The 20,187-nt window shown below is 51.5% G+C and overlaps 1 protein-coding gene across 1 annotated transcript; it reads right to left on the bottom strand.

The window, feature by feature from the left end:
* Positions 1–1,099: 1,099 nt before the first annotated feature.
* LOC123447635 (tubulin alpha-3 chain) lies at positions 1,100–4,161 on the bottom strand. Its single transcript, XM_045124241.1, has 4 exons — positions 3,836–4,161; positions 2,514–2,748; positions 2,045–2,415; positions 1,100–1,934 (listed from the first exon to the last, which is right to left on the bottom strand). Exons 1-4 carry the CDS (start codon positions 3,926–3,928, stop codon positions 1,278–1,280), a joined length of 1,356 nt encoding a protein of 451 aa, XP_044980176.1. The 5' UTR covers positions 3,929–4,161; the 3' UTR covers positions 1,100–1,277.
* Between the last annotated feature and the right edge of the window lie 16,026 nt (positions 4,162–20,187).

Genomic DNA, 20,187 nt, shown 5'->3' with positions numbered 1-20,187 from the left:
TCCGTCCGTCTCATAATATAAGAGCGTTTTTAACATCATGACGATACTGTATGTTCAAAAATATGGCCGCGGGGTCCGTAGTAGGTAAGCCTGTGAGATCGAAGACAAGGGTGGAACTGCTGCACCAAACCATGATGTTCATCAGACGGCATCATCGTCGCACTGCCATCGCACTGGAGGGGGGGGGGCAGTGAGTGGCGCAACGAATATCTGAGCGCACAGCAAGATTTGACTCTCGCCACGCCCACAGGATGCCTATCTCCATCTCTTTGCTGAAGTGGGCTGCCAACAAGAAGCATCCATGCATATCCACTCTCTGAAAGTTAGGTCACATTCTTGTGGATAGGAAGGGGGTCAATCAGGAGCATGTTTCTTGCTTAAACTATGTTGACACACACACACACACACTGATTGGTGCTTACTAAAGAACTACACTCTTAATCTGTAAGCTATAGATTGCTGGAACCAACCGTGGGGATGTACTCCCACTGGCCTGTGTGGAGCTCTCATAGAAACAATGGTGTGATCTGCCTTGTGAGATCCTTCAGCAGAGGTTGCCTGCAGGGATATTGGCCGAAACCAAAACATATGTCACAAACCTTCTCGCAATTATGCCACGTGATCTAAGAAGAACAGGGCGTCGCAAAACCCTCGTCGCGGCATCTTTGATATTTCTCCGAACTGAACTGTCGGAATCTCGAGAAATGCACGGACGTAATGAAAGAGTGATGGAAATGCTCCATGGAAGGTCATTCTCAGTCTCAACGCTTGAAAACACAGTAAGCACCAAGCAAGTAGGGAAAACGGCACATGTTTTTCGCATAGTACAAGCACAAGAAAGCAGTGGGTGCAACAGACGACCGCAAGGATGTATCACCATATGCATTGGACAAAGAAGCCGACAGCGAAAGAAACAGGCACTAGACGCATAGTAGAGACGGGACGACTGACTTGTGTGGAGAGGATGGCAAGCGCAGCGATATGAACTTGAGCAGAGCAGAAGCACAATACTGATTCCAGGCAACGGCACAAAGCAAAACACACCAAGGAAACAAACACAAACAGGGAAATGCTGATGGCAGCAGAGGCTATGGGCGTGTGTAGGCAAACCAGATAACATGCATATTAACCAAGGTGCGAAGCAGGTTCAAACATACCACAGGCTCTTACAACACGGTTGTAAACCAACCACCACAAAGCAAAGCAAACATTCAAACAGATAAACCCACTCGGGCACATCACAGGGTAGCAGCAGCACCCCAGGAGGCAGGCCGCTTCTAGTACTCGTCGCCCTCATCACCGTCCTCGCCCTCGTCGAACTCGGCGCCAACTTCCTCGTAGTCCTTCTCCAGGGCAGCGAGATCCTCACGGGCCTCGGAGAACTCTCCCTCCTCCATGCCCTCGCCCACGTACCAGTGGACAAAGGCACGCTTGGCGTACATGAGGTCGAACTTGTGGTCGATGCGGGAGAAGACCTCGACAACGCTGGTGGAGTTGGAGATCATGCACACGGCCCTCTGGACCTTGGCGAGGTCGCCGCCTGGGACGACGCTGGGTGGCTGGTAGTTGATACCGCACTTGAAGCCAGTGGGGCACCAATCGACGAACTGGATGGTGCGCTTGGTCTTGATGGTGGCCACAGCGGCATTGACGTCCTTGGGCACAACATCACCACGGTACATGAGACAGCAGGCCATGTACTTGCCGTGGCGGGGGTCACACTTGGCCATCATGGAGGAAGGCTCGAAGGCGCTGTTGGTGATCTCGGCAACAGAGAGCTGCTCATGGTAAGCCTTCTCAGCTGAGATCACTGGGGCGTAGGAAGAAAGCATGAAGTGGATCCTCGGGTAGGGCACCAGGTTGGTCTGGAACTCATTCACATCGACGTTCAGAGCACCATCAAACCTCAGGGAAGCAGTCAGGGATGAGATGACCTGCACATCAGTTGTTCAAGAATGAAAGATCGCAGTACAACATTATTAGACAGTGCGACATATCATACATCAAACAGAAAAACATGTGCCAAGCAGAAACAGGACTGTACCTGAGAAACGAGCCTGTTGAGGTTGGTGTATGTTGGGCGCTCAATGTCAAGGGAGCGGCGGCAGATGTCATAGATGGCCTCATTGTCAAGGAGGACAGCCACATCAGTGTGCTCAAGGAGAGAGTGGGTGGACAGGACACTGTTGTATGGCTCAACAACAGAAGTGGAGACCTGAGGAGATGGGTACACTGTGAACCCAAGCTTGGACTTCTTTCCATAGTCAACAGAGAGGCGCTCAAGAAGGAGAGAACCAAGGCCAGAGCCAGTTCCACCTCCAACAGCGTTGAAGACAAGGAATCCCTGGAGACCAGTACAGTTATCTGCAAGCTTCCTGATACGGTCAAGGCATAGGTCAACAATCTCCTTGCCAACTGCACAAGTGGAAGCAAAAGGTAGCCACATGATCAGCAACAGTGATAATTGGCATCATTACACGAAGTACACCACACACAAAGAGCATGGAACTTACTGGTGTAGTGACCACGGGCAAAGTTGTTGGCTGCATCCTCCTTGCCACTGATAAGCTGCTCAGGGTGGAAGAGCTGGCGGTAAGTGCCAGTCCTCACCTCATCAATCACAGTGGGCTCAAGGTCAACAAACACAGCACGGGGTACATGCTTCCCAGCACCAGTCTCACTGAAGAAGGTGTTGAAAGCATCATCACCTCCCCCAACGGTCTTGTCCCCGGGCATCTGTCCATCAGGCTGCATAAGGGGGATTAGACAGTGTTAAAGGTGTGAAGCTAAATATATTAAATTTGTAGCAACAGAACAGGAAAACATTCAGAGAACAGTTTGCATTACAGATGAATTCATAGCAACAGAAGTATTTTACTCCCTCTGTAAAGAAATATAAGAGCATTTAGATAACTACTTTTGTGATCTAAACGCTCTTATATTTCTTGATGGAGGGAGTAACTAATTAGAGATGCATTTCTATAAGAGCACTCAATGTACATTTCAGAACCATCAGCAAGGATATATTAAAACATGCATGAACAAATATCACCGTTCTAGCAGATTTCGAACAGATCTAAATGGTACAGGCCAGGACATTTCAAACAAACAAGTGCTTGCCAATTGGTTATGCTTGTAGCATAATAATAATGGATCTACATCACGTGAGCGTCAAATGTAACAAGCATGGTTTTCGAGTCGCAACTCATGCGAGTCACTCAGGGGTAGCGACTCAGAAAGAGTCGAGCCTGTAGTTGCGACTAGTCACAACTCGCTTTTCAAGTCGACACTAAGTTGAGTCGACCTTACTGTTGCGACAAGGACTAACAGATCAAAACATAATAATAATGGATCCACGTCATGTGAGGGTCGAATGTAACAAGGACTAACAGATCAAAACAGGTTATGTCCTTCTACAACATACATTACTATCCATCTATTTCACAGCGATGAATTCAATTTAGAAAACAGTGATCAGATCTGCCACTTGAACAAACAACACAACCCGAAGCAGGCGGCAATCGCGTACAGAATTGCAACCGCTCCGGGATCCAGTGAACTGTGGCGCTATGCAAGTAAACCTACAACCTACTAAAATTCAAATTCGAACCATCCGGTATCCTCGCAACACCAGACCGGCCCACAGAAGCAACCGCACGCACGAATTCCCCTTCCAACAAACGCAGGTCAGACCAGCCGCGGTCAGATCCGCCCCCAAATCCAACTATCCACGCCCAGCAACCGCTAGAAACCCCCGGATCTAGCGCGGATCTAGCAGGAACCTACGTCTAAGCATGGCGGATCAAGGGAGGGGAGGAAGCGAAGGGGTCGGTACCTGAATGCCGTGCTCGAGGCAGTAGAGCTCCCAGCAGGCGTTCCCGACCTGGATGCCGGCCTGGCCGATGTGGATCGAGATGCACTCCCTCATGTCGCCGGCGGATCGGAGCGGCGGGCGCTACGGCGGTGGAGAAACCGGAAGCGGGCGGGAGGGCAGGGAGGGAGGGAGGACGGAGGCCAAAGCTCGGAGGCGCGAGAGAGAGGCGAGTACGAAGACGCCGGTCTCTGCGATGTCTCTGCTTAGGGTTTCCTCCGCCCACACTCGGCCCCTCTTATAGCAGCCCTGGATGGATGGAGTGCTGGCGAAGGGATGGATGGAATGGATGGGCGCTTTTGCATCCGCGCCCTCCCGTTTCCTCCGTGCCCGCCAACGGTCGGGTGGCTCGCGTCTTTCCGAAAATACGTGGACTCCGAGGGGGGTTTCTGAAGTTTGGCACGCTTTTTGTTTGCGCTTGGGTAGAGGGGCTTACCCGCGTGCTGCGCCGCTGACGTGTGGGGCTAGCGTCTGTTGCTGGGCGTGCGCGTGCGTTTGGGTGCGGTGGAGCTGGGTTGATGTAAGGGGCTGGCTCTTTTTTTTTTTCATTTCGAAATGGGGAAAAGGATCGGTTGGTGGCGCGGCCGCCTCACCTCATCCAGTCGTCCTCGTTGGTGAAACTGAGACACCGCCGCTGCTGTTCCCCACGACGGGATGTCTCGCCTGTGCCGCGGGCCGTGGGGGGAGGTGGGCCCGCCGTTCGGTGGGGGGGACTGGCCGTCCGGCGCGGGCGGTGGGTGGTGGGTGGTGGTTGGGTGGTTCGGATGGACGGCTCTTCCACCCGTTCCTGCCGTTTAGTCGTGGGCAGTCGTGCGGGTTCGAGAAATTTCGATTTTTTAAATGTCTGAGCGGGAGAACGGGCGCCCGTTGGGTGGGTCTTCTGCTCGTGGCCCCGCCGTGACTCGGTGGAGGCCGATGCGTTTTTCGCCAAACTCGTTATGGAGGTGTGTATGCCCCATGTACCGGAGTACGGAACAGAGATGGTGAACCATCTACCATGACAACGGGTAGCCCGAGACGATTTTAGTTGATCTACGTACTATACGGTTGTTTTATTTGTATGGTTTTAAGATTTCACATATGAGGTGTTTGGATGGAGAGAGAGATTGGAGGAGTTATCAGGTCAATGCTTACGTATGTGCCCGCGAACGCTTGAGGAATCGGATTTACCAAGTCCGGCTATAGATGCTTTTAGAGCGTCTAAAACCGGACGTCTCAAACCAGCTTCAAACGTTCGGATGGACGGCCCGATCACCGGCTCGTTAAAAAAAATGACTCGAACATGCTTCTCATATTGTTTCCAAACGTCTGGGTTGACCGACAGACTTCATATCAAATCCAAAATCTAGGATGGGTAAGAGGAGGCTTGGGCGCGTTTAGGCGCGTCCACGCCGGACGAGGCAACTCGTCTCTATCACAAGTTACACCAAATCTCCCAAACCCACCAGACCACCACCCTCCTCTCGCATATGTCCACCATTTCCCGTGTCCGAGCCATTGCCGTCATTCACCCTTGCCCCCCATCCTCGCCATCGATCCACTACCTTAGATGTTGCCCAACCCGTCCCACATTTCTGCCACGAAGGTTGCTTTCGCATCGTCCGTGGGTGCCCCGTTCTTGGCTCCGGCGTGCAAACGAGAGAACATCGCCCATAGGGATCAGCGACGGAGGCAGCGGGAGAGGGAAACGACATCGCATGGACCGGATGTGGACCTCGAGGAGGAGTGGTCCCCTCGCTGCACCCAGCCCCCCCGGTCCATCTAGACGCCGACAAGGATTGCGTCGTTCGACCCGCTCGATTCAGAGGACAATTTGACGCCTGGTTGGGAGGGCATTCTGGAGTATTTTCCACCAACGCATGACATCAGATGATGTCTTTTACTTGTTACGTCTCCAACGGGCGCGGACAACCACGAGCATCAGTAGCGCCTGGTCTGCCCATGTCATGTTCAATGAAATGACACAGATGGCTCAATACCATTTTTGCTCAATTTTCGGTCATTACTTCGCAGTTTTCATTGCAATTAGTTGCACACACTTTAGTTCATTTGTAATCGTAATAGATTTAGGAGAACATAGTGTCGAATATGATCAATGATAATCAAGATCCGACCAAAATGGACTATGAGTGGGGGATCCAAATTGTCCTATGCTTGAAGTTGGTGTGACATCGAACCTCAACCCCAACTAGAAAAATAAGGCAGATGTGCCCAAAACCACAACTGTGGACCACATATCTCGCACAAAACAAAAGTGAAATATAATGAACACAAACACTACGTGGAACTGTATCTTATCGTGACCACCCGCAATATGGCATCTCTCCAACAACGATGGAGTCATTCAAGGAGAAGCGAACAAGTATATGGGCTACTATGCTCAAGTGCTTGGCCGCCCTCAAAGTGGGGTGGGACTGGCAACACACATAAGTTTAATTATTTTATTTGTCATCATTCCAATTGTTTTTTTCATTCCCATAGTTATACATACATTGTTTGCTAGAGGGTGGTGGCAGCCGTAATGTATCAAGAAATAAAGTAGAAGTCATTTGGTTTTAGCAAATGTTGGGTGTTAATAAATGGCAAACCAAACTGGACACGACTTGCGGAAGAACTCAAGGCCGGCAAAAGTAAGAATGATGGGTCAAGCTCCCACCAATACATTGGGTTAGACGACAAAAAAAGAAGTTCTGGGGGAGAATGGAAGATCCATCGTGCCAAAGAATAACTCACACATGATGAGAAACAAGTGGGAGAAGGCAAGGGCCTCCCTAATGCCTTGGGGACAAAAATATCCTCCACATGGGTAGGATTTTTTTATGTAAGGGAGAAAAGAAAGAGGCTAAAAGCTTATGTTGAATGTGCAAACGGAGAAAATTGATTGGGACCGGGAGAGGGGAAGCAAGAAACTACAAATTGAGAGGGAGAAGATCGAGTTGGAGAAGAAAGAGCTGGCGGTTGATGACCCACAACTATAGAGTATCAATCGAAGTCCTTTCAATAAGTAAGAGTGTCAAACCCAGCGAGGAGCAGAAGGAAATGATAAGCGTTTTTCAGCAAGGTATTCTCTGTAAGTGCTCCAAGTAAAAGTGATATATAGTTTTATAGCAAGATAATTCATAAAAAATGACAATAACAATAGTAGAAAGGTGCACCAAGGTAGCCCAATCCTTTTCGTAGCAAAGGACATGCCTGAAAGTACTCTTATATAATGCAAGTGCTCCCTAGGACACATGGGAATTTCTCTCTGGTCATATTCATCATATTGAGTTGATCGCGTTCGCTACTTTGATAATTTGATATGTGGGTGGACCGGTGCTAAGGTGTTGTTGTTACTTGAACAAACAAGCAACTTATGATTACCCTCTCTCGCAAGCATCCAGAACTACGAAAGAAGAATTAAGATAACTCTAACCATAGCATTATGGATCCAAATGAGCCCCTCATGAAGCAACGCATAAACTGCGGTTTAAGTTTATGTCACTCTCGCAACCCATCATCTACTTGTTACTCCACAATGACTTCCCTTATGCCCATAACATGGTGAAGTGTCATGTAGTCGATGTTCACATGACACCACTAAGAGAAGTAACAACATGCATATCATCAAAATATCGAACGAATACCAACTTTATATGATTACTTATAACAAGACATCTCACATGTCCTCATGAACAATAGTTAGTACTCATGCCTCACTAACATGTTCAAGGTCAGAGGTGTAATAATGATAATTAAGGATCTGAACATAACATCTTCCACCAAGTAATCTAACAAGCATCAACTACAAGATGTAATCAACACAACTAGTGACCCACATGTGCCAATCTCAGGTTTTGAGACAAAGATTGAATACAAGAGATGAACTAGGGTTGGAGATGAGATGGTGCTTGTGAAGATGTTGACGAAGATTGGTCCTCCCATGAAGGAGGAAGCGTTGGTGATGACGATGGTTGATACATCTCCAACTTATCTATATTTTTTTATTATGCAGTGATGTTATATTATCATCTTAGAATACCTTTTGGGTCACAATGCACCAATTTATATTATTTTTTAGCACTAACCTATTAATTTAGTGCCCAATGCCAGTTGTTGTTTTCTGTGTGTTTTTTGTTTTTCAGGTTTCCAGTACCAAATGAAGTCCAATTGCCAGAAAAAAAATTGAAGATTTTTTCTGGACCAAATAAGACGTGGAAGCTTCGGGGGAGACTTCGAGCTCCACGAGGAGCCCACAAGGCAACAGGGAGCGTCGGCGGGGGGGGGGGGAGGGGTCGGCGCGCCCTGATGCCTTGTCGACTCCCTGTGGCCCCTCTTGCCCCATTCTGGACAAACGCCATATGATCCAACTATATTAACAAGTCCCGTGGTATATCAAGATCATGACATCTTAAGAACAGGAGAGAGAGATAGAGAGAGAGAGATTAAACACATAGCTACTGGTACAAGCCCTCAGCCCCAAGGGTGGACCACTCCATCCTCATCATGGCCTCCGCTCGGATGATGAAGATGTGTAAGTGCATCTAGTGCCCTTAGTGATTTTGGTGGTTTGAAGACTTATAAGTTAAGTAACTAATGTGTTTATAAGTATACACATGCTCTATAAGTCGGTGAGGAGTTTGAGTTATACGATGAATATCGACCCCTAAAAATGTATATCTTCGGCTAAAGACTGTGATCGCGAAGAAATTGTGATGAGATTCATATTCCTCATGAAGATATTGAAGATGAGGAATTCAGTGTGTTCTGAAGAAAAACAATACGAAGACTTTGAAGCGTGAAGATTTATTCTTTCTGTTTCATTTTCTTCACTCTCGAGTCATAGAAACACCGTACTGTTAAAGGGGGTCGAGGTAACACTACAGAATGAATTTCCTCATGATGTTCAACCCAAGCCTAATCCTACAAAAGCCTCAAGTGAGGAATATGAGAGACACGAGGACTCTCACATTTGAGGGTCCCGACTGTTGCTGCAGTTCGCGCCACATCACCGATCTTATTGTTGGGTAACGTAGCATAAATTCAAAATTTTCCTACGCCATATTCAGATCTTCCTATGGAGAGACCAACAACGAGAGAGGGGTGAGTGCATCTTCATACCTTTGAAGATCGCTAAGCGGAAGCGTTGCTAGAACGCGGTTGATGGAGTCGTACTCGCGGCGATTCAGATCGCGGTGTGATTCCGATCTAGTGCTGAACCACGACACCTCCGCGTTCAACACACGTGCAGCCCGGTGACGTCTCCCGCACCTTGATCCAGCAAGGAGGAGGGAGAGGTTGGGGAAGATCTCCGGCAGCACGACGGCGTGGTGTCGATGGAGAGACGAGGTCTCCCGGAGGGCTTCGCCAAGCACCGTGGGAGGAGGAGGAAGGAGGGGAGAAGGGCTGCGCCGAAGGAGAGAGGAAACGGTGTGCAAAACAGCCCCAAACCCCTCTCTATTTATAGGAGGAGGGGAGGGGGTGCCACCCCTAGGGTTTCCCCCTAGGTGGTGCAACAGCCCCCTAGATGGGAGGTGCAGCGGCCAGGGCATATTTCAGAAGAGGGGGGCCAGTGGGCCACCAGGGCGCCCACAAGCCCTATAGCCGCGGCCAGGTGGGCAAGCGGCGGCTACCAGACTTGTGGGCCCCTCGCAGCTCCCCTCTGGCACTTCTTTCGCCCAATATTTTTTATATATTCCCAAAAAATTCCACGTTGATTTTCAGGGCATTTGGAGTTGCGCAGAATAGAGGACTCGGAGTTGCACCTTTTCCAATCCAAAATTCCAGCTGCCGGTATTCTCCCTCTTCAAATAAACATTGCAAAATAAGAGAGAAAAGGCATAAGTATGGTACCACAAAGTAATATAACAGTCCATAAAGCGATAAATATCAACATGAAAGCATGATGCAAAATGGACGTATCACACGACGGCGTGGTGTTGATTGAGAGACGAGGTCTCCCGGCAGGGCTTCACCAAGCACTATGGGAGGAGGAGGAAGGAGGGGAGCAGGGCTGCGCCGAAGGAGAGAGGAAACGGTGTGCAAAATAGCCCCAAACCCCTCTCTATTTATAGGAGGAGGGGAGAGGGGGTGCCACCCCTAGGGTTTCCCCCCTAGGTGGTGCGGAAGCCCCCCCCCCCAGATGGGAGGTGCGGCGGCCAGGGCAGGGGGGGGTGGCGCACCCCTAGGTGGGCCTTAGGCCCACCAGCGCCTAGGGTTCCCCCCTCTCCACCTCGTGCGATATGGGCCCCTTTGTGGGAGGCGCACCACCTTTTGGCCCATGCTACCTCTTGGGGCTGGTGGCCCCTCCCGGTGGACCCCCGGGACCATTTCCGGTTGTCCCGGTGGTCCCGGTATGCTACCGGTGACGCCCGAAACATTTCCGGTGTCCAAAACCATCCATCCTATATATCAATCTTTACCTCCGGACCATTCTGGGGCTTCTCCTTGCCTCCCCACCCCTTCTTCAGAGGTATTATGAATCACTTCGGGGCACAGCTCCATCATTTTCCTCCGAACGCGATAGCCCATCTTGCCGCATTCGTCATCCTTTGCGAGTGCTTTATTGGATGTCCCCCCCCCCCCATTGGGGGCTCTTTAAGTACATCTTCTCCGCTAGGTCCCAGACTGTCAAAAAGTTTAGCCAGTCGGACGATAAAACCCATCTCCTCCAGCTCTGCGGGGGCTTAGGCTTCCAGAAGAAAACGAAGAGTAGCTACCCCCCTCTCCAGTTGTCCGAGTCAGTTAGGAATTGGCAGTCGACCTGGTTCTATTGCCAGGACATCGCTTGTCCGAATGCCGCGACTGGGTTGCCACCCTTTAGCCTAGACCGTCCGGCCCCTCCCAGGCAGCTTGCGCTCTCAAAGGTGGAAAAGATCCAGATCCAACCTCTGGTCGACGCGCTGATAGCTGTCGTCCGCAAGGGAGTCACCGACACAGATTTGCTGGAGACTTTTCTGGGTCGGCGCATCCAGCCGCTGCAAGCCCGACACCACGCCATGTGGCACTACACGGGGCCTTCCACTCGGACTCATCCAGAATGCGTGACCGGGGAGGTTGTGACAGCGTGGGTCCGCGGCATCACAGGCGCATGCGACAACCCCAGAGGAGCCCGACGGGTGAAGCCCTTCCGCGCCGATAATCCTCCTCCGAATGAGGTGAGCACCTCTTGTCGAGTGCTTTCAATCTTCTTAGATTTATCGCTTTTCTTGTACCACCACCTGACGTCTGATGTTGTCGACTGTGTTTTGTGCAGGAGTGGACCAACTGGTATTCTTCCGTCTCGAACGGGAATCGGGCAGCGTGGATAGTGTCGAGTACGTCTTCGACAGTGGGGAGACGGAGGAGGAGACTGAAGAGGAGGAGGGTGAGGTTGGGGAGCAGAGCTCGCCATCTCCACCATCAGAGGCTCGAACTAAGCATCGTCACGAACCTGCGGCTCCGCCGGCTCCTCCAGTGGCCCCGAGTGCTCCCCCAGCCTCTCCCGTGGCTCCGAGTGCTCGGAGCGTGAAGAGGACTAGGGACGCTGCTGCCGAGCCCACGGATCAGCCGTCGAAGGTGGCAAAACCTAGTGGGCCCAAGCCTCGGAAAGCTTTGCCTCGGATGAGGATCGTTGTTCCAGTCGCCTCAGCGTAAGTGTCTTGTTCTCCCATCTTGCTTCAGTATCTAGTTGAACTCATGCTTATCCGTCGAGTGGATTTTACTCGACAGAGCTGCTACCTCTGCCACCTCTCTGCCGCGCCAAGATGATGATCCCATGGACACGGATAACGCTGCCACATCCTAGCAAGGTACACTGTCATGACTCCGAGAGTTTGTATTATTGTTTCGCGAGTGCTATCTTTAATCTTGCCCTTTTTCTGTAATTTCATGTTGTTCAGTCGGGCTTCCTCCGGAGGTGATTCACATGGAGGACGACGACCAAAGGGGGTCAGGGCCAGCTTTGGCACCTGTCCTTGAGGTTGTCCCATCTGCTGATGCTCCCACCATGGACGTGCCGCCGACCGAGACGATGCCGCCGACTGAGACGGTGCCCCTCGTGGCGGAACCGACTGGAGCGGAACTTGGGATGCCCAAGGAGTCTTCTGTCGTGCCGGGTCCGTCGATCGTCCAGTACGACGCCCGACATCTCCCGGAAGACCAAGTGGGGGCTGCCAAGGAAGCCATGGTGTAGGTGGAGCTGATGGTGGGTGACGCCAAGGGAGCGTATGACTCCATCACGTCTTTGTACAAGAGAAGCTTGGAACTCCGGGACGATATCCGAGTAAGTGCGCTAGTAAGTGTTTACTTTCCTCTTGTTACCCACTGGGGGTTTAAGTGATATACTCGGATACGATAGGATTAGTTTGCAGTGGGTTCACTCCGAGTGAACCCAGTGGGTGTAGTCCCCGAGACTTCTGTCGAGTGCTTGCACCAGCAGATGTCTTTATATGCATTTTCCGTGACCTGATCAGATCAGAGCTGATCTGCCTGAATGGTACCAGTGGGGGCACTCCGAGTGCACCCACTGGGTGTAATCCCCGAGAGTAGTGTTACTCAGGTCGGGTAATAGTGGTCTCATAGGCTTGTCTGTTTGTCATGTAGCTCAATAGGGCCGGCCTGTTCGAGCTTCATGCCAGTGGGGTCACTCTTAGTGAACCCACTGTGTGTAGTCCCCGAGACCGCTGTCGATTCCTTGCATCGGCAGGGGTCTGAAGAACTTTGAGCTTTGTTTGTTTTCCTTGTTGAATGTGTCTGATCTTCCCTTTGCGTTGATTTGGCAGAAGACTTGCGAAATGGGATCCGCGTACAATGCTCTGAAGGCTAAAAAGATTCAGCTTGCTGCGGAATTGGAGGCGGTTGTGAATGACTTGGCTGGTGTGAAGGGGGCTCTTGCTGACCGAGAGAAGTCTCGGGAGGAGTCCCGGGAGACAAACAAGGCATTGGTGGCCGAAATTGAGAAAATGGGCAGGCAAAGAACTGAACAGATGGGTCAGATGAAGTTGATGAACAATCGGTGCATGGCGCAGGAGAAGTACGTCAGCGACTGGGCAAGGAAGATGATTGCACTGCTTGGTGGTAAGTTTTTTGCCGAGTGCTTCTTGTCTTTGGAGTTTATTCTGCGCTTACTTTCTGCTTGTCTTTTCTTGGCAGATTTTTGTCTGGACGCTGAGGCTGAAGCAGCCGACATTGAACGGTCGGTTGTTCCGAACGTTCCACTCGGCGACGAAGCCAACCGGGACATGCTCTGAGCGCACATTCGCCTTGGCAGAGTGGGACCTTTCATGGGCCGCCTGAGAGAAGTCATCGGCCGGATCGACAAGGAGCTATGGCCCGAAGACGATTCTCGACAAGAAATAGAAGGGTTGATGACTCGGCTGGAGGACGTCCCGAACCGAGTGCAGGCATGGAAGAAGTCTGCCGCTCGTTGTGGTGCGGACGTGGCGCTATCTCTGGTCTGAGTGCACTGCAAAGAAGCTCGCGAAGAAAAGCTGAAGGCTTTGCAGGTCGCCAACACCAAGAAGCTTCGATTCAAAGATTTCATGGAGACCTTCATCGACACAGCCACTCGCATCGCAGACGCAATCGACCTTGACACCTTTGTGGAGCCTGCCAGTCCTGGTGCCGCTTGAAAAAATTTATGGTGAACACACTTTTGCCTCGGAATGCCGAGTGTTATCTGTATCAAACTTTGGCCACTGCTGTTGGCCCTCACATTCGTGGTTCGGTGTGGATAAGCTTGATCCACACTGAGCCGACTGATCGTAGATCCAACTTTGAATTCGAATCGAATATTTTTCTCTTCTTTCGCCAAGTTTTTTTTGACATGATTTTGGCTCGTGGTTTTTGTTTGGCGTTTCTTGGTGAAGCCAATGGCAAACATGCGGAGCATGTAATTGTCAATTGTCTTCACATCCACATGAGCCTCAATGTGGGTCTGCTAAGCCTTCGAGTGGATCTCGAGGATACACTCAAAGGAAGCTTTTTTACTTAGGCGATTCTGCATCGCAGCTAAGTCCCCGAGTGCGGCATCTCGTGCGCTCTCGGAGTGAGTTGATACTCATGTAGTTGTCAGTTGTCTTCACATCCACATGAGCCTCAATGAGGGTCTGCTAAGCCTCCGAGTGGATCTCGAGGATACACTCGAAGGAAGCTTTTTTACTTAGGCGATTCTGGATCGCAACTAAGTCTCCGAGTGCAGCTTTTTGTGCGCACTCGGAGCGAGTTTGTACTTAGGCGATTCTGAGTCGCAGCTAAGTCCCCGAGTGCAGCTTTTTGTGCGCACTCGGAGCGAGTTTGTACTTAGGCGACTCTGAGTCGCAGCTAAGTCCCCGAGTGCGACTTTTAGTGCGCACTCGGAGCGAGTTTGTACTTAGGCGATTCTGGGTCGCAGCTAAGTCTCCGAGTGCGGCTTTTAGTGCACACTCGGAGCGAGTTTGTACTTAGGCGATTCTGGGTCGCAGCTAAGTCTCCGAGTGCGGCTTTTAGTGCGCACTCGGAGCGAGTTTGTACTTAGGCGATTCTGGGTCGCAGCTAAGTCCCCGAGTGCGGCTTTTGGTGCGCACTCGGAGCAAGTTTGTACTTAGGCGATTCTGGGTCGCAGCTAAGTCCCTGAGTGCGGCTTTTGGTGCGCACTCGGAGCGAGTTTGTACTTAGGCGATTCTGGGTCGCAGCTAAGTCCCCGAGTGCGGCTTTTGGTGCGCACTCGGAGCAAGTTTGTACTTAGGCGATTCTGGGTCGCAGCTAAGTCCCGGAGTGCGGCTTTTGGTGCGCACTCGGAGCGAGTTTGTACTTAGGCGATTCTGGGTCGCAGCTAAGTCCCCGAGTGCGGCTTTTGGTGCGCACTCGGAGCAAGTTTGTACTTAGGCGATTCTGGGTCGCAGCTAAGTCCCCGAGTGCGGCTTTTGGTGCGCACTCGGAGCGAGTTTGTACTTAGGCGATTCTGGGTCGCAGCTAAGTCCCCGAGTGCGGCTTTTGGTGCGCACTCGGAGCAAGTTTGTACTTAGGCGATTCTGGGTCGCAGCTAAGTCCCTGAGTGTGACTTTGAGTGCGCACTCGGAGCGAATTTTTTAGACCGGAGTGTGCGAACGCGGAAGAATTTTGAACCTGCAAGAAATCAATCTGCTTTGTATTACTTCAATGATACTTGTTCTTTACATTGCCCCCGTCAGCGGTCACGTGTAGAAGCGCTTCAGGAGATCTCCGTTCCATGCTCGCGGCTCGTCCATTTCTCTGTCGAGGTTGTAGAGTCGATATGCTCCGTTGTTCAGCACCTTAGGATGAAGGGTCCTTCCCAGGCGGGAGCCAACTTGTGAGGCCTCTGCTGGTCCACTCGGAGCACCAGGTCGCCTGCTTGGAATGTGCGACTCCTGACGTGCCGCGCGTGAAATTGCCGTAGATCTTGTTGATAAATTGTTCAGCGAGTCAGTGCCATCTCGCGCTCTTCTTCTAGTAGATACACTCCGTCTTGCGTGGCTTGCTCTGCTTCGGCTTCGGAGAAGAGTTCGACTCGTGGAGAGTTGTGAAGCAAGTCACTCGGAAGGACTGCCTCGGCTCCATAAACGAGGAAGAACAGGGATCGCCCGGTAGATCTATTCGGAGTTGTGCGGAGGCCCCACAACACCGAACGCAGCTCGATGACCCATGCGCCGGCGGCATGTCCAACTTCTCGCGGGAGTCGAGGCTTCAACCCTTGAAGAATAAGTCCATTCGCCCGCTCTGCTTGCCCGTTTGTTTGGGGGTGCGCCACAGATGCAAAATCCACTCGGATACCTTGGCCTGTGCAAAAACCTTTGAATCTGTCTGAGTCAAAGTTTGTGCCATTGTCAGTGATTATGCTGTGCGGGACTCCGAATCTGCCGATGATGTCTCTGACAAATTTGATGGCCGTAAGGGCGTCGAGCTTCTTGATGGGATTGGCTTCAATCCACTTGGTGAACTTGTCGACTGCTACCAACAGATGAGTGAATCCCCCTTGGCCTGTTCTGAATGGTCCGACTGTATCTAATCCCCACACGGCGAACGGCCAAACAAGAGGGATTGTCTTCAGCGCAGATGTTGGCTTGTGGGACTTGTTCGAATAGAACTGACAACCTTCGCATCGGTCGACCATAACTTTTGCCATTTCATTCGCCTGCAACCAGAAGAAACCAGCTCTGAATGCTTTGGCGACGATTGCTCTTGAGGATGCATGATGGCCGCAGGTTCCCGAGTGAATTTCTTCCAGGATTAACTGTCCCTCCTCAGGGGAGATGCATCGCTGAAGGACGCCTGAAACACTTTCCTTGTACAACTGGCCATCAATGACGGTTAAGGACTTCGACCTGCGGACGATCTGCCTCGCTTGGACTTCGTCTTCTGGTAATTCTTGCCTCAGGATGTACGCAATGAACGGCACAGTCCAATCGGGGATGAGAGCAAGAATCTCCATGATCAAATCAACCACAGCGGGGACCTCGACTTCAGTCAGATCTATTGAGCTCTTCGGTTGTACTGGTTCCTCTGTGAAAGGATCTTCTTTTACTGAGGGAAGGTGTAGGTGCTCGAGGCAGACATCACTCGGGACCGGTCTCCGAGTGGATCCAAGTTTCGCCAATTCATCAGCTGCTTGGTTTTTCAATCGCGGGACATGGTGGAGTTCCAGACCTTCAAACTTCTTCTTGAGCTTCCTTACTGCGTTGCAGTATGTAGTCATGGTGGGGTTCCTGACATCCCACTCCTTCATCACTTGATTAACCACCAAATCTGAATCGCCATAGACCATCAGGCGACGGACGCCGAGTGTGATGGCCATGCGCAATCCATAAAGGAGAGCTTCATACTCTGCCTCATTGTTGGAAGAATCGAAATGTATCTGCAACACATACTTAAGTTTATCACCTTTTGGCGATATGATCACTACGCCAGCGCCGGAGCCATTCAACATCTTGGAACCATCGAAGAACATAGTCCAATGAGCCGAGTAGATGTGAGTCGGTTGCTGTTGTTCTACCCATTCTGCTATGAAGTCAGCCAGAGCTTGAGAGTTTATAGCCCTCTTGGCTTCGAACTTGATGTCGCAGTATAACATCTCCATAGTCCACTTCGCCACTCGGCCTGATGCGTCTCGATTGTGGAGGATTTCCGACAACGGAGCATCAGAAATGACAAACACCGAGTGGTCTTGGAAATTATGAGCCACCTTCTTTGCAGTCATGTAGATCCCAAAAATAAGCTTTTGATAATGGGGATACCTCTGCTTGGAAGGAGTTAGGACTTCGGAGACATAATATACTGGCCGCTGAACCTTGTACGCTTTGCCTTCTTCTTCGCGTTCGATTGTGAGAACAGTGCTGACGACTTGATTTGTAGCCGCGATGTACAAAAGAAGGGGTTCTTTACTGAGCGGGGCAGTAAGAACCGACTGGGTGGAAAGCAGGGCTTTGAGGTCGTCGAATGCAATTTGGGCTTCGTCTGTCCACTCGAAAGTATCTGATTTCTTCATGAGTCGGTACAGAGGTAACGCCTTCTCGCCGAGTCGAGCGATAAACCTGCTCAAAGCCACTAGGCAACCTGTGAGCCTTTGAACATCATGTATTTTGACCGGCCGCTCCATTCAGACGATGGTCCCGATCTTTTCGGGGTTGACATCGATCCCTCGTTCGGAAACGAAGAAACCGAGTAACTTTCCGCTGGGAACACCGAATGAACACTTGGCAGGGTTGAGCTTGATATCATACCTACGAAGGTTGTCGAATGTTTCTGCCAAGTCAGTCAGCAGGTCGGAACCTTTGCGTGACTTGACTACGATATCGTCCATATATGCCTCCACATTTCGACCGATCTGGTCAAGGAGACATTTTTGGATCATGCGCATAAAATTTGCTCCTGCATTCTTCAAACCGAATGGCATAGTGATGTAGCAGAAACACCCGAATGGGGTGATGAAGGCTGTTTTTAATTCATCCGGACCATACAGACGGATCTGATGATAGCCCGAATAGGCATCAAGGAATGATAAACGCTCGCAGCCCGCAGTTGAATCAACAATTTGATCAATGCGGGGGAGCGGGAAATGATCTTTCGGGCAGACCTTATTGAGATGCTTGAAGTCGATGCACATACGGAGAGACTTGTCCTTCTTGGGCACCATGACAACATTGGCGAGCCACTCGAGTGGTGTACCTCGCGAATGAAGTTGGGTGCCAAAAGTTTAGCCACCTCCTCTCCGATTGCCTTCCTTTTGTGCTCGGCGGACCGACGCAGGCGTTCTCGGACGGGCCGAGCAGCAGGATCCACATGCAGTCGGTGCTCAGCCAACTCCCTGGGTACACCTGGCATGTCAGCGGGCTTCCATGCGAAAATGTCCCAGTTCTCACGGAGGAATTGGATGAGCTCGGCTTCCTATTTTGGATCAAGGGTGGTGGAGATGTTCGTCGGGGCGGCGGTGTCGTCCGTCGGGTGGATGCTGACTTTCTTCGTGTCGCCCGCCGACTGGAATGCGGACTCCGAAGCTGGCTTCTTTGAACGCATCAAGTCAGCGGGGTCGGCTGTCTTCTTGTACTCATCCAGCTCGAGGATAGCCATCTGCTGATCGGCAATCCTCAACCCCTGCTGCAGACACTCCTCGGCCCGCTGCCGATTGCCCGTGACCGTGATCACACCTTTGGGACCCGGCATCTTTAGCTTCAAATACACGTAACATGGACGGGCCATGAAACGTACATACGCCGGACGGCCCAGAATTGCATGGTATGCAATGTGGAAGTCCACCACCTCGAATGTCAGCTTTTCCTTGCAGAAGTTCTTGTCGGAACCGAAAACGACGTCCAACGCGATCTGACTGAGTGACTTGGCCTTTCGTCCTGGGACGACTCCGTGGAACTGCATGCTGCTCTCGCTAAGTTTGGACATCGGAATGCCCATCCCCTTGAGAGTGTCGGCGTACATGATGTTCAAACCGCTGCCGCCGTCCATGAGGACTTTGCGCAGTTGGACTCCTTCCACCACCGGGTCGACGACCAGAGCTTGCCTCCCTGGGGTGGGCACGTGTGTTGGATGATCCGACTGATCAAAGGTGATCGTAGTCTGAGACCATTTGAGGAACGTGGGGTTGGTTGGGGTTGCCATGTTCACCTCCCTGTTCACCAGCTTCAGTCGACTCTTGCTTTCCACGTCAGCAAAAATCATCAATGTTGCATGGACTTGGGGGAACGGATCCTCCTTGTCCTCATCATCCTGCTCGTTGTCCTTTTCACTCGGCTGCGCTTCGCCGAACCCTTGGATCAGGAGGCGACATTGCCGAGTGGTGTGCTTCGGTAATATGTCGTTGCCTTCTTCGTCCATCTTCGTGTGGATTGCACATGGCTGATCCAGGATGGAATTCCCGAACTGTTTCTTCTTGGGGGTATACTGAGCCTTCCCCTTGCCCTTGAACTTGGCATTGGTAACGGCTACTGCCTCTGCCTGGGGAGTGGACGGAGCTTTCTGCTTTTGCTTCCGATTGCTGTTCCCATCTCCGTCGGCGACTGCCTTATGCTTGCCGCTACATATGCGGTCCTCTTCTTCGCCATTTGCATAGCGTGCGGCTATCTCCATCATCTTGCTCATGGAGATGTCGCCTGTCCGACCGAACTTCAGGTACAGATCTCTGTACCGCACGCCTGCCTTGAAGGCGCAGACTACTTGGTGCTCTGTGACATTCTCCACCGTGTGTTAGAGGGTCGTCCAGCGCTGGATGAAATCGCGCAAGGGCTCATTCTGCTTCTGGACACAGTGCTGGAGCTCCACGAGACCAGCAGGGCATTTGCACGTGCCCTCGAAGGTCCTGATGAAGACTCGGGACAGATCTGCCCAGCTGTAGATGCTTGATGGAGCCAACTGGTTCAGCCACGCTCGTGCCGAGCCGTCGAGCATCAGGGGGAGATGTTTCATGGCGACCTGGTCATCTCCGCCACCGATCTAGACCGCCACTCGGTAGTCGTCCAACCACGTTTCTGGCTTGGATTCTCCTGTGAACTTGCTGATCCCCACCGCCAATCGGAAGTTGGGAGGGATGTCAGCTGAACGGATGGCCCGACTGAAGCACTCGGGGCCAGAGACGATGGTCCTGCTTCCACTCGGACGGTCTCTATCGTGACCATCACGGTGGGCTCGACTCCTGTCGACCTTCCTCTGGGCGATGTACCCTCTTGCGTCGGGCCTTGGATCATACGCGTCACCGACTGAACGCCGATCATCGTGATGTCGGGGCCCGTAAGGCCCACCCCGTGGAGGAGTGCGTGCACGGCGACGATCTTCAGGATTCATGGAACGGTTGTCCCCTCTGCGTCGCTGATGAGAGTCAGGGCTGAAAACCGACCGATGCGTGTTCGCGTGAA

This window comes from Hordeum vulgare, chromosome 4H (genome assembly GCF_904849725.1).
Source record: "Hordeum vulgare subsp. vulgare chromosome 4H, MorexV3_pseudomolecules_assembly, whole genome shotgun sequence".
NCBI lineage: Eukaryota > Viridiplantae > Streptophyta > Magnoliopsida > Poales > Poaceae > Hordeum > Hordeum vulgare.
The sequence above is the reverse complement of the archived record's forward strand: the minus strand, read 5'-3'. Positions and strand labels throughout refer to the sequence as shown.